General features: G+C 36.3%; 2 protein-coding genes across 4 annotated transcripts in view; one reads left to right on the top strand and one right to left on the bottom strand.

The window, feature by feature from the left end:
• LOC149475178 (uncharacterized) overlaps positions 1–14,733 on the top strand; it is a 115,565-nt gene that overhangs the window by 32,190 nt on the left and 68,642 nt on the right. For 2 of the 3 annotated variants that reach the window (XR_016318103.1, XM_089713712.1), the window contains exon 2: positions 21–900. The exons of the other annotated variant lie outside the window; for it this stretch is intronic. Coding sequence is in view for 1 of the 2 variants with exons in the window: in XM_089713712.1 (XP_089569838.1) it covers positions 21–197 (177 nt within the window). In the remaining variant the exon portion in view is untranslated. Of the gene's footprint in view, positions 1–20; positions 901–14,733 lie in introns of those variants that run through there. 3 annotated transcript variants of the gene reach the window in all.
• On the bottom strand, positions 1,611–4,372 carry LOC149475186 (tyrosine-protein phosphatase non-receptor type 9-like). The gene has a single exon (XM_089713682.1). It carries the CDS (start codon positions 2,427–2,429, stop codon positions 1,725–1,727), a length of 705 nt encoding a protein of 234 aa, XP_089569808.1. The 5' UTR covers positions 2,430–4,372; the 3' UTR covers positions 1,611–1,724.

Here is a 14,733-nt window from a genome sequence, read left to right as displayed (position 1 = left end):
TTTTATTTATTTATTTACAGAGAAAATTTATAGCAACGGAGCAACCGATGGCAAGCACCACAAGCACACAAGCACCACCACAGAAAAAGAATTTTTCATCGAAGCAGATGAGAATAGCCAACGTATGCCAATTGCCAGGTGCTATTGTTGTACATGGGAATCCTGGCATCAGACGAACGGCTACGTTTGTGCGATAGATAGCTGTGTTTACGAAGCTGCAGTTAAGAAAAGCATATCAATACCATCAGTTGTATTGAGGATAAGACAACAAAGAAATTTCAGCTTTTCCGGTCTTAGTTATTACATTTATGTACACAGTGTTTTGTTGTACTTTCTGTCATATTACTGAGCATACTATGCAGATTTTGTGGAATTACGAACTCACTATACACTGAGAGACTATTATTCACAGCGAATTAAAACGCGTATTTGGATTTTTTCTATATTAGTAAAAAATTAATTACATATGGAATTTAGAAGTATTGTGACCAATTTTTCAATGTAAATAATTATAAAAATTTCTTTAAGTAATTCAATGTATATAGATATACATGTGTATTTATGTGTGCTTGTGATTAGCCTTATTTGATTTTTAATTCTAATGTCATAGTAAGTGCGAATAGTAACCACTGTAATTTCATGTAGAGATTTTGGAAAAAAAAAATTAGTTCAATATAGTAATTTCTAATTATTTTTTTAGTCCTATAGGGCTAAGGACTCACAATTATTGTTAATTATTGTTATAATAAGTGTTAAATCGTCCGATGGCAAATCGGACTTAAGTATAAGCAAAATTTAATAAATAGATCTCGTCTTACTTTATTATATTTATTTTAATTCAACTCTCTATAAACTTGGTATATGATTAGCATATGACTCTCCTTATGAAACTTTTGAAAACAAACCGACGCACAGTAGTCTAAAATCCTATCCATTAAAGTTTTTGAAACTCTTAAAGTTTCAATAAAAAAGTACAGTAAAGTTCTAAATAATTGGCAAATGGAAGTTTTATTAAGAAAGGATAACGAAAGAAGTTACATATTGAAGCTTTCATTTTATTAGATATTTAGCATAACTTTTACATCTTCATTACATAGCCATAGATTTTTATATCTACTTATAGATTACAAACTCTTAACTAATACTTAGATTACTACAACTAAGGGCTGATTTTTCAATGCTTGGATAAAACTTATTCGTCGAATAATGTATAAAACTACCATTTCAAAAATGTATTCTATTTGCCCGCATTTGACAGTTTACGTGACATTTTAATATTATCGTGTAATACTTTATTGGACGGATAAATTTTAACCAGGAATTGAAAAATCGGCACTAAATCTTAATTTAACTTATCTATGACTGGACTTCACTATATAATAGGGAACTTGAGACTGAATACTGCTAACATGCGTGCTGATAATTCCTTTGAGGTCCAGTATCAAGCAGAGTATACATTTGTACGCTTGGTCTTTAATAACCTAGGTGATCTAAAGTGACCGTAAAAGAATAAATAAAAAACAATAATAAATGCTTAAACATATTACTTAAAATAGTATTCTAAAGCAAAGTTACACAAACTATAGTCGTATGCGTCGTACAGACAATTATACCTATCCTTTCTCAGTTGTGATACAATAGAATATAAATTCACTTTACCTGTCTCTGGAGAAGTCGATATACTTATATCGATAGCGCAAAAGAGCATCGATCGCTGTAATCCATCACTGCAGTGGACTACTATAGGACTCATAGCCTTTCCGTAACTCTGGCGTCACTGCCATTTTGTTATAAAGACGTGTCATGGAGATGAGATCTAGTAAGTCACATTCTAAGGGCGAGACATCTTGTCGCTGCCAGTTCTTGAATAAGAAGTAGTTCACATTCAACGTACCTCCATCTTCGTGTGTTACAACTGCTCTCATGATCACAACACTTGGCTGATTCTGATGAACTCTGAACCTCTTGATGTTCAGCTTTCCAAATTGGAGCGACGATTCTTCATCTGGGTCCAAAAACGAAGTACCATCCTGATTTTTTCCGGGCTGATCAAGCATGACTACGACTTCGGTTTGGTGCTGCCATAACATCCTCCTGAAGTTGCAGGTTGTGGTCTCCGAATTAGGAGTTCTTGTTGCAATGTAAGCTTTACGATCCTTGAAGCCGTTGATGTAGTTTGCGTTAATAGGAACACATGACCTCCTTCCGTTTGACAGAGTTACGCAGCTGTGTTTGAAGCACAGCTCTTCTTTTTCCGGTTGGCTGTCTTGGAGGTTTTCGGTAGTAAATGCAGGGATGATTACATTCCCGCTCACTTCCATGTTCATTATTTCTTGGTGTTCTTCATTAATAATTCTAGCTGCATTTCTCTTCATAACTAATTTTAAAAAGTCTTTACGGGTTAAAGTTTTTGAATAAACATTACCCATTTTGATACAGTACTAATTATTGATTTATAAAAAGTTTGAGTGGATTTGGGGACGTTTCACGGTTAACTGAAGGATCGCTTTACAGAATTCGATACTTAAAGGATAGATCTTTTATCGCTGGCGGCAATTTACCCAAGTTAGGTATTTGTTTCAATTCAAAATATTTTTTTTATAATTTTCCCGTAGTTAGTTGCCATATAATTATTTCAGCATAACGTCACAGGAAAACCACATATTGACCTAAACTAAATTAATTACCGTCATATACTGTTTTAAAAAGATTTGATAAACAATATTTTTGTTCCAATTTAAAATACATATTTAATAATTTACCCATAGTTAGTTGCCATATGATTATTTCAGCATAACGTCACTGGAAAACCACATATTGATAAGGTTGAACTAAATTACCTACCGCCATATACTGTTTCGAAAAGAATTTGACAAACAATAATGTTGTTCTAATTCTAAATATATGTTTAATAAGTTCGAATGGTCATGTGCGTGTTTCAGTTTTTTTTACGGGGAGAATCCCGATCGGTCAAAGTTGATGGATACTTATCTATATTTCGTATCGAGAGCCGTATAAATAGCGACTTATCTCACGACGTACATAGTACAGCAGCGGAAGTTTTAATGTTCAGACGTGTTTACATCATCGAATCAAGAATTTATTCTTTGCAATAATGAATACCAATCCCAATGCTACTTATAATGGATCTGCCGCATTTTCGGCACGATTCAAGCACGAGGATTCCATCATGACGTTGGCTTCTGAATTTGTCACCGTTTTCTCTGTACCAATAACCGGAGCTTGTGAAAACTTCATGAAGCCTACAAACCAGAACCGAAATCACTTCAAGCTATGTCCATGTTGGGACGACTCCCGTGTGGTTTTATCTCAGACCAACGATGGCGCGGACTACATCAACGCCAATTATGTAAGTGGATTTGACCTACATAAAAAATTCATAGCCACCGAGCACCCGGTGGAGAAAACCTTGAACAATTTTTGGACCATGGTGTGGCAAGAGAACACCCGTGTGATCGTGATGCTTACTAGCGCCGAAGAAGAGTTACGAACAAGCAAGATACGGTATTTTCCTTACAATCAAGATGACACAATCATAAGCGACTTTATAATTAAGGACAAGATCGTTTGGGAAAGCAACTACACCGAAACAGTGCTTAATATCATTAACAAAAAGACTGGAGAGTTAAGGATAGTACATCATTTCAAATTCCTGGACTGGCCGGAAGGCCAAATTACTGCAGTAGACAAGTTACTTGACTTTTTGCTGGCTGTGAATGAAGAAAATAATGAATTTTTTGTGGTAGCAGCGTATCATAACCGACAGTTACCAGGACCTATTTTGTGCAATAGATACTTGTCTATATCAACTAGTAGCTACGACGACCATATCGGTACCATCAGTAGTGCTGAGAATACGCGAAGCTGTCAACAACTTAGGTGCTCTAAAGTGACCTTAAACAAATGATTTAGAAAAGCAAAAAAATGTATGCTTACAAATAAAATGAAACATATAAGTACAAAGCTAAGTAACAATAACAATAGTAATTTACATTTTTTAGACAATAATACCTATCTCTCCTAAGTTTTAAAACATTAGAATACAAATCAACTTTGCCTGTTTTTTCAAGTTGTGAGATTGATGGCGCAAAATACCATTGATCGTTCTTGACCATCTTTACAATGGACTACCATAGGACCCTTGTGTTTAAGAGTCGTTGGCGTCACTGTCGTGTAGCGTAGTATATAATGATACTAGAGGTCCGCCCCAGCTTCGCCCGTGGTACATATTTCGCAATAAAAGGTAGCCTATGTCCATTCTCGGGTATTAAAATATCTCCATACCAAATTTCATGCAAATTGGTTCAGTAGTTTAGGCGTGATTGAGTAACAGACAGACAGAGTTACTTTCGCATTTATAATATTAGTAGGGATAATCCGCATGAAATCAAATAAGTCAGCTTTCAGGGGTAAGTTATCTTGCCAGTTATTGTATGAAAAGTGGTTTACATACAACGAACCTCCATCTTTATGGGTGACGATTAGCTTCGTAAGTTCAAAAATTTGGATGATCCAGATGGATTATCGACGTCGTAATCTTCAATTTTCCGCATTGAAGCGACGATCCTTCTTCTGGGTGCCAGTAAGGAAACGTATAAGTCTTCTCGTTAGTCTTCGGCAAATCGAGCATAACGATGATTTCGGATTGATGCTCCCATACCATCCTCCAGAAGTTAGAAATTTCCTTCCATGAGAAAGGTGTCTTCGTAGTGATATATGCATCTTCACAATCGAAACCATCTATGTAACTTGCGTTGATGTACGTTTGTGAGCCTTCTTTTTGGAGAATGACGCGACTGTGGTCATAAAACAGTCCTTCATTTTCATGTTGACAGGCATCAAAGTACCCAGCAGCTATTGAAGCGCCAAACGTTCCTTCTTCTTTCTCTTTCATCAAGTTTTCGTGTTCTTGGATAATTAATCTAGGCGCATTTCTATTTTCAATGAACTTAATTAACCCCTTACCAGTTAAGGCTTTTGATTTGCCATTACGGTACGGACGGTAATGAACCGTTAACTGTCTCTGAGAGTGAACTTTTTTAAATCTTTACTAAGGAACGACTTATGTAACCATTAAACGTCTCGTGAGTATGGCAGTTAGACGTGAATATGCCACTAGCCATAAAAATTATAAAAGCAGGGTGCATTCTGCACAATTTTGTAAGAAAAAGAGACGGTATTTGTTATGAAGACACGATGTTTAACTGCCCTTTCGGAGATATATCTAATGTAGAGTAATGCTTCTGCTCCCAAGATTTCCAAATAATAAAGCCTTTTTCTTTAATTACTATTAATGTTCTTTACAATACGTGTTGCTTAGGCTAACCGTTATGCACTACCGACTCTAATAATTTTAAGAAATGTAAAAAGCGTCGGGGAACAATGTGGACACATACATATACAAAAAGCTTTGATCAGCGAATTGCATATGTGCTACATTATTCCCCCCCTTCTTCAAAAAATAATTATACACTCCAAAAAATTTAACTAAAAGACATAAACACACAACAATTACAGCAAAATACAAAATAAGATAACAATGTAATGCACATATTAATTCTTAATATTTCTGAATTTTACAACACTATAAAAGATCTTACATCTAAACAGCCTAGTCTTAATTTGATCGGAATACGTAGGTAGATTACAATAGGGGTCACTTACTCACTCACTAGTCACTACACAAATTTATCCTTACAACTACGATATTATTTATTTATTTTACGCGTATCCCGCAGTGGGCGGCGCAGGCTGGGTCACATGCCCTAGCGTCGCGGACGCTCGTCCTTGGCTGGCCTTATCCACCTCGCGACGTAGCCATCTCCTGATCCGTCGATGGCAAAAAATATGGCCGTAACGATCACAGCAAATACTATCATTACTATGACCATTGTGTTGACGTGATCGTCTATACTTCTGGAGACTATTTGCACATTTGCAACTCCTCCCGCGAGGAGAGCTATAAAATGCAAGCAGCTACAAAAAGCTTTGATCAGCGAATTGCATATGTGTGTCCCTACATCTAATATTGATGTGAGAGGGACAGAACTACTTCACCACTTCTCTGGGAAGTGTACCCTGGCAGTATAGTAAAGTCACATGAGTAAAGAAATTAATTATTAATTATGTATCAATTAATTAATTATTTTGTTCAAAATACCAAGGTATAGGTGTTATACATAATAATCAAAGCGATTTTGATATTATATTGATTCGTTCATTATCATTCAATTTCGATACCCATCCCTATTTTTTGCATAAGAAAAAAAAACAAATAATCTCTATGTTTTTCATATAATCGTTTTTTTATAGTTTTGCAAGTTTTATCTCCAATTACTACTAAAAAGTCTAATAAAAACTTAAGCTTACCGTATTTTGTTTTTTCTTTAGACATCAAACCAAACAGGAGCGGAATAAATATTACAGCACACTTCTTCCCACATTTTTTCGTTTTAAACGTCTATCATGATATTCTGCCTTAGACGTATCATAAATTGCTGGTCTCTTTTGTATTTACAAAGACGTCAGTAAGTTACATCGACTGCTGGCGTCATGATAATATACGTAGATCTCGTGCGTTACGTCCAACCCTTTTTTTTTTATAGTGGAGAATGCATTTAGGCATACCCAGGGCACTCGGGGGAAGAGCCCTGGGTTATGTCGGACTCACCCTGCTGAGTGCAGGGTCCTACCGACTAAACTCCACTGTGTTCGTAGTTCATAGTTGTGAGGAAGTTATAAGTTTAGACCCCCCGAACTCGTATAGATTCATTTCCTTCTTCAACAATTGGTCTAGCGAAATCTTTGCTTTCCTAGGGTCTTTGCAGGCAGTTATTGCTTCCTCCAGTTCTTCTTGCAAAGAAAGCTTGCCTGCTTCATTCAGAGTCTGGGAAAGGATAAAAAAACATTTCTCGGCTTTGAATAGAAAGATACTTGAAATGTTTATATATGTAAAAATAGGCTGAAATGCGATATAGCATTAGGTTAAGATGGTGGTGGTATTGGTTTTATTAGTGTCAATATTTTTTTAAATAAGTAGTAGTTAGCTGTTTTTGAAATAAAACAAACCAATGAAAAAATCACATTTATATACAATAATGATCACAATCGAAGATGAAATATTATATTCGAAATAAGCAAAATTCTGGCGATTTTTTTGCAACTCGCCACTTTTACACAGCGTAGTCATTTTCTCGACTTTTGTAGTTTATTTGATGTACTGTTTCGTGAAGTTGAAGATTGGATGTAGAAGAAAGCCATTTTTTTTTAGCTATAAAGGTTTTACGATTCCTTCTACTGGCTTTATAAAGCTGTTCGCATTTGCAAATAAACCTTGTAGTATTTTTTTAAAGATGTCTAATTCTATTTGTGTGTGATTAGGAACCCTTAGGGTAAATCGCACTCAAAACTATTTTTACTCTTTCGTTTTCGGGAATATCCAGAGGTCGCGCATGCAATGACCACTATTTTCTAATATCTTGAATAAGTCAAGATGCGTAAGTTTGTGAGGCGTTATTGATGATTTACCCACTTGTCGCTGATCATCTTGAGGGTCAATATTATCTTGCTCTAAGGCACTAGGTTGAGTCCCGAAATGACAAACCCCTGGAGAATGGCTCAATTCCTCCCCAGAAAAAATATCTAACTGGTCCGATTCCATCGTTTGCTATGAATTCCGTTTAGATGACCGTAAAATATTTAGTGGCTGCTCCCCTGCGTTACCGGGTAGGCTACCGTGCCACTAATAGATGTTCAGGTACGAAAAGACAACTCGAACATAAGCCCGAAGGCATCTATCCGTATACATCAGTCTTTCCCAACGTGGGCGATAACGCCCCCTTGTGGGCGCTGCAGGCCTAAAGGGGGGCGGTAAGAGACCCAGAAAAAAAAAGGGGGCGTTGTGTAGGGCTTTGGGGTCGATTTATAATTTCATCTACCTAGCTAGGAAGACTCTTAGAAACCGACTGAGCTCTCGACTTCGAGAGTCGACATCTTGTGAACATCAACTAATATTAATTAAGATATAGCTCAAAATCGGTTCGATATAATAGACCGCGGGCAATCATGTTTTAACAAGTTTTTGTTAAATAATCCGATTTGTAGATTCCTGTATCAATCGGCTGGTTCTATAATACTTGTTCTTGCCACTCTTGCTTGTCGAGTACGATTGGGCGTCGAATGAGATAAACGAGTTTATGCACGTTTGTCTTATTCCTGTTGGTGCGTGCTGCTTATGCAATCCTATATAAACGACGTAAATTTATTTTATTTTCATTTGCGGTTTCGCGCATAATAGATAAGCAGTACTTGATTTCAACACTTACGTATTTCCAAAACAATGTCGGAAGTAAAAAAGAAGAGACGGCAATACTCTGCGGAATATATTAAATTCGGATTTATTGAAAATCCCACAAACCCGTCGTCGCCTTTGTGTCTTCTATGTCTAAAAACATTTTCGAACGAAGCAATGAAGCCTTCAAGACTGCAAGATCATTTGAATAAAATGCATCCAGATAAGAAAGACAAGAATGTAGCATTTTTTCAAGACCTAGAGAAGAAGCATAATACTCAGCCAAGTGTATCAAAACTATTTTCGGCGGCTGCTAAGCAAGATGACGACGGACTTCGAGCTTCGTACAATATCTCTTTGTTAATTGCTCAAAAAGGCAAACCACACAACATCGGAGAAGAGTTAATTTTGCCAGCAATAAAGGAAGTAATAACTACTGTGCTTCATAAACCGGCCGCAGATATTATCCGAAAAATTCCTTTGAGTAATAATTCTGTGCAAAGACGAATTGATGAAATGGCTGAAAACATTGAAGAATCATTGTGCAATCATCTGAGGACTAGTCAATTCTCAATTCAGCTCGATGAGTCCACTTTACCAACTAATGAAGCGTTGTTGCTATCTTACGGGAGGTTTATTAAAGATGAGAAAATACGTGAAGAACTATTGTTTGCCAGAAATTTGGAGACAGATACAAAAGGCGAAACCATATTCAATACATTGGAAAAGTTTTGTGAAGAGAAAGAGATTCCTTTGAAAAATATTATATCAGTTGCTACGGATGGCGCTCCGGCTATGACAGGGCGCCATAAAGGCTTCATAGCGTACTTAAAGAATAAAATTCCAGATGTCCTTGCTATACATTGCGTTATTCATAGACAACATTTGGTTGCTAGAAACTTAAGTGAACGACTATTTCAATCACTGCAATATGTCATCAAAGCAGTCAATAAAATCCGTAGCAGCTCTTTGAATGATAGATTATTTCATCAGCTTTGTGCTACTAATGACGAAGATTTCAACCGTTTGTTGCTTCATACTGAAGTTCGTTGGCTGTCAAGAGGCAATTGTCTGATTCGATTTTACAACCTGTTTGACTCTGTGATAGAGTTCTTGGAAACTAAAGATACAGAACTGCGCAACAATCTCATAACATCAAAGAATGATATGGCTTACATGACAGACCTGTATAAACTGTTCAACGACATGAACCTCCAACTGCAAGGCGATGAACTAAATTTAATTAAAACAAAAAATGTCTTTGCTGCTTTCGCAGCCAAACTGCTTCTGCACAAAAAGAATATGGGCAGACGTGAGTTTCACAATTTTCCGAATTTATCAGTATTTTGCAGTAACGACGACTTTTTTGCCTACTGCCAACATTTGGAAAACCTCCACATTGACTTCACCGAACGATACCAGGACATTTTAAACTTGGTGTTGGAACCGTTTTCAAATGTCAACACAGCAATGTCACCTCAGCTGGAAGAAGAACTTATAGAATTGACAACAAACGAAGAAACAAAAATCAAGTTTAAAAATGGATATCAAGAATTTTGGCTACAAAAACCGATCCCACAATTGTACCCTGGATTGTGGTCAATTGTTCAACGATTCTTGATAGCATTCCCATCGTCATATTTGTGTGAACGTGGATTTAGTGCTGTGGCAACGCTGCTTACTAAAAAGAGAAATCGTTTGCGTGTTACCGAACGTGGCGACTTGCGGCTGTTTTTGAGTAAATTGGAACCTGATATCAACAAACTTATTGAACAGCATCAGATTCAACCTTCACATTAGTTTTTTATATAAGAATTGATTATGTTTGTTTTATTTTCAATAAAAGATACTCTACTATAAAGTTGCGTTTCAATAATCAGTTATAAGTACTTAGCGTTTTTTAAGTATGTTTAAAAAGGGGGGCGTTAATAAATAATTTATTCTTAAAGTGGGCAGTAGACAAAAAAAGGTTGGGAACCCCTGGTATACATCTACGGAAGTTCCATATTGATAATATAATTATGTACATATTTATGAATGGGAGTTTTGGCCAGTAAAAACTGTTACCGCCTTCACCACGTGGAGGTACTCCCAGCTTATGTTGTTAAAATTTTGTCTTGCATTTATGGAAAGTATAACTTTATGGGTTATAAAGGTCCTTATAAAAATAGTAGTGAATATACTCCTCCTTTTTCCTAATCGGTTAAAAATGCTACGTTTGTATATAATCATTTAAATAATCAAGTTTACTTCAAATGACGATGTTATTAATTAGCAGAATAAATTAATCAAATGGTTAAGAAGGTTAGTGACAACCCTAGACAAAAATTAAAAAAAATGATATCTCATCACCCCTTTATTCTTTTTAGCTGATATTTTTATTCAAGTGTATTATATGTAATATCGTGCATATTTTCCACTTAAAAGAAAATGCGGTAATTTAAAAAGAGACCGACATAAAAATATTTGTGGTTTTTGCTAAAAACATCAATTACGTCTTAATTATCCGTATTTCGTATCTAGTTTTTAGCAATATTACAGTTATTAGTTTTCTTAATGAGAAGATACTTAATTTATTCGTAACTGATGTATCCGAAAAAAGATATTGCATTTCTATAGTTTCTATGGGTTTTTCTCGATAAATGCAATATAACCAAAACTACTTTTAAAAAAATTGTCGGTGTCTTTGTTAAGCCTCCAAAATAGTAAAATCTATTAATTAAATACATAAACTGTACTTGCCCACAGGTAAGACAAAATTACATGCTGTGCCTTGCTTCTTCAGTTATCGAAACATAATCACATGTCAAATGAATTACACGATTTGAGAGCTTCCGTTCAATCGCACTGTGAACCGAATCACACTCCATTTGAGTGTGACCACGTTCGAGGAACTATTGGGTGATGGTGATTTTGTGCTTTATAGTTTATACTTAAGTTCAAAAGCGCATTTGCCATTATAACGTTCCTCGGAGATTTCATCCAGTGATCAAGCCACCTAAGAAAGGCTGGCGGACCGATAACAGTCTGGTCAATCCATGCCTTCTTCGGTGCATGCCCTTCAAGATAGTGAAAAATATCAATTAATTATTGAAAATACAATTTAATATAAAGAAAAACTTCCCTTCAACATTCTTTAATTTTTCGCTAACGCTATAAAATAATGTCCTGTCTGAAAGATATAAAAATAAGAGCAGAGGAAACATTGCACAAGTGATATCTATAGCGTATATTAAAAATCACACCTTTCTGATACATGCTGCAGATATTCAAGTTTTCCTTAAATACATACTTTATGTTCCTAGCTCGACGCTCGTGATGATCTTGTTGCAGCAAGGGTTAAGTCATCGTCGTCATTTGTAGCTCCTCCGTCTCTGAATTATCGTAATAGCTGTAGTAATTCTTTGGAATAGTTCTTTATAAATAACTTGTTTTAGTGGAAGTGGTTCTGAGTACAGATTTGAATCCATAGAAGAGGAAATGTCCGACCGCGTTACTTTTCTGGTAAACCTTACCTCCTTAAATTCTTCCCAGTAATCGTATTTGAAGAAAAGCGAATTGGGAACCTCCTCGAAAGCTACTCCTTCCTCACCTGTATCCATCTGACGTTAGCCCATTTTAAAATTGTTCCATCCATGTCTTTTATTATGTTACCAATAGAGATACTTTGCATTGCCTTAAGTCTTTAAATTTTAAATGGTCTAACACCTCAACAATGTATGGATTGTCTTTCCGTGCCAATCGTATCACATTTAGTCAGTCAGTTTTCGGGAATATAGATTTTGGCGTATTCCGAAGCCCGTTCTATAGTAGAATGCACGTTGTCACATTCCATGTGGATGTGACTTGGTTCGAGAAACTTCAGTGTCTGCTGATTTTACCAAAATTTTTGATTTGTCAGGCACATTACTCACGTGAAAAACAATTCTTGTATGTATTAGCTTCTACATAATCGCGGCTGAGTCGGCCAACTGATTAATCGTCGTATATGCGTGCGCGTTTAGCCAATACTTATTAAGCAGTCGACCGATAGTTGGACGACAGATTATTGTAAGGAAAGTCCATCAAACTTACAAATACAAAATACCAAAATCTTTATTGTTACTAATACATTCCGAAGATAATACAATGATAGTACAAGGTGGCCCAGAAAGACCGAAGTGGTGTGAATTGCTTATAACTTTTTATTTAAGAGATATTTTTTTAATTTTTTTTTTTTTAAATACATTAAATTTATGGGGAATATTTTTGGATTAGTTATTAAAAATGATATCCCGCAAGTGGTGGCCATATTCTGCTTCGCACAAATGTGCTCTTTCCAACACATTTTCCATGACCTTTCGCAAAACTTCCGGTGGTATGTTGTTAATTTCTTCTCGAATATTGGTTTTTAACTCCTCAATAGTCCTATGCTTATTAACATAAACTTTTCCTTTTAAATAGCCCCAAAGAAAACAGTCTGGAGCGGTTAAATCCGGGGAACGCGGAGGCCAATTAAAATTGCTGTTACGAGAAATTATTCTTTCACCAAAGATGTCGCGTAAAAGAGTCATTGTGGCCCTCGCAGTGTGCGCTGTGGCTCCATCCTGTTGGAACCATATTTGCGGATGGTTTTCCACGGCTGGCCTTACAAAATTTTGCAACATGGCCCGATATCGATCACCATTGACGGAAATGGCGACACCTTGTTCATTTTCAAAAAAAAATGGGCCAATGATCCTTTCTGAAGAAACACCGCACCAAACGGTACACTTAACTGGGTGCAATTGTCGTTGATGAAGTACTCTCGGGTTTTCCGTAGCCCATATCCTACAGTTTTGCTTGTTAACGAACCCATTTAATTGAAAATGGGCTTCGTCACTCATTATTAAGTTATGAATAAAATTTGGATTCTCTTGTGCTTTTTGCTGGAAATAAATTGCATAGTCAAGTCGTTGCTGGTAATCTGTTGGTTTCAATTCTTGGACAAGTTGAATTTTGTATGGAAACAATCCTATGGTGTGCAAAATTCGCTGCAGCGACGTTCTTGAGAGGCCCAGTTGTGACGAACGTCTCCTGGTTGATGTTTCTGGATCCTCCCGAATACTCTCCTGTACCACTTGAATATTGTCAGCCGTGTGAACAGTTCGGTGTCTGCCGGGACCAGGAAGGTTCCTTACTGCTCCTCGTTCTCGAAAATTTGCAACCAGACGGTTTATTGTTGACTGAGAGGGTGCAACCCGCACATTAAATTGACGACGGTATGCACGCTGAGTCAACACAATGGACCGTTGATTTGAAAAGTAAATTTCAACAATTTGGGCACGTTGTTCAATTGTGTATTGCTCCATTATAAATTATCCAAGTCTTCTTTACAAAATACTGAAAAGAAAAGAAAAAAAAAATTATAATAAAAAAGTTATAAGGAATTCACACCACTTCGGTCTTTCTGGGCCACCCCGTACTAATCTCCACACTAGGATTCCCTGTGTGTTGAGAATTGTTGCCAAATTGGTATCATCTGTATTGAACTGCGATTCATCGGTTTATCTTATCAAAGAATAGACATCATTGTGTCATCATCGTCGCTTTCATCTAATATTTTATTTTGAATATTACTCGTAGTTTTACGAGGTTTCAAAATTGTCTTTAAAAATTGCATTGATTCAAAATGTTTCCAATCGCCTTGATATTGACCATTTTGATCTGCATCCGAACCCGATCTTGGCTTTTCTACTTTTTTAAGCTCTCTGTTATAGGAATCTCTTAAATTCTTCCACTTCTTTTTTACATCATCAGCTGAAATTAATACAATATTATTATTTACAGATATTTGGTTACTGGAATACCATATAGAAAGTTATGATCTGAACCTTTATTTATATACTTACATATATTATATTTAATGGCTTGGACAGAGTGGCAATACGTGAAATGGCGTTTATATGAGCGTTAAAAGTCTTACATAGTAGCGGGGAGTATGGAACAATCCACCTATTATCTATCGTCACCATGTTGCCTCTGATTTGAAGCGTAGTGCTCCGACCGCCATTTCCTGTATCGCGCCTACGATAAACTGGATACCCATCCTCTCCGGTCTGGGTTATCGTTCATGAAACGGCGAGGGTATTTTTTTGTGCAGACACCGTTCTTCATGCATGGTGCAGCTAAATTAAGTTCTCCGCAGGGTACATGTACCATATTTTTAGTTATAATGTCGTGTAGTACCGGATCAATTTGTTGATCGGGTAGCTCCGCAACTATGACACTGTCGATCTCATCTGGTTGTATTTTAGTTTCTAGCCAGAACAGCAAATGACAATGAGGTAATTTGCCACTCCACACTTGCCATATAACATTGTACTTTACCGAATATCTGTTCTTTGACAAATAATTTGATGAATTTTTTCTTCTTTAAATGAAATACACGTGAAATTATGTCA

This window comes from Colias philodice, chromosome 31, assembly GCF_061535455.1.
Source record: "Colias philodice isolate Cphi_HAF_F1 chromosome 31, ilColPhil1 Martin Lab GWU primary, whole genome shotgun sequence".
Classification (NCBI taxonomy): domain Eukaryota; kingdom Metazoa; phylum Arthropoda; class Insecta; order Lepidoptera; family Pieridae; genus Colias; species Colias philodice.
This window is presented reverse-complemented; position numbering and strand designations above follow the sequence as displayed.

Coding starts and splice junctions, on each gene's coding strand:
- LOC149475186 (XM_089713682.1), bottom strand. CDS start 2,429: ATGGGTAATGTTTATTCAAAAACTTTAACCCGTAAAGACTTTTTAAAA.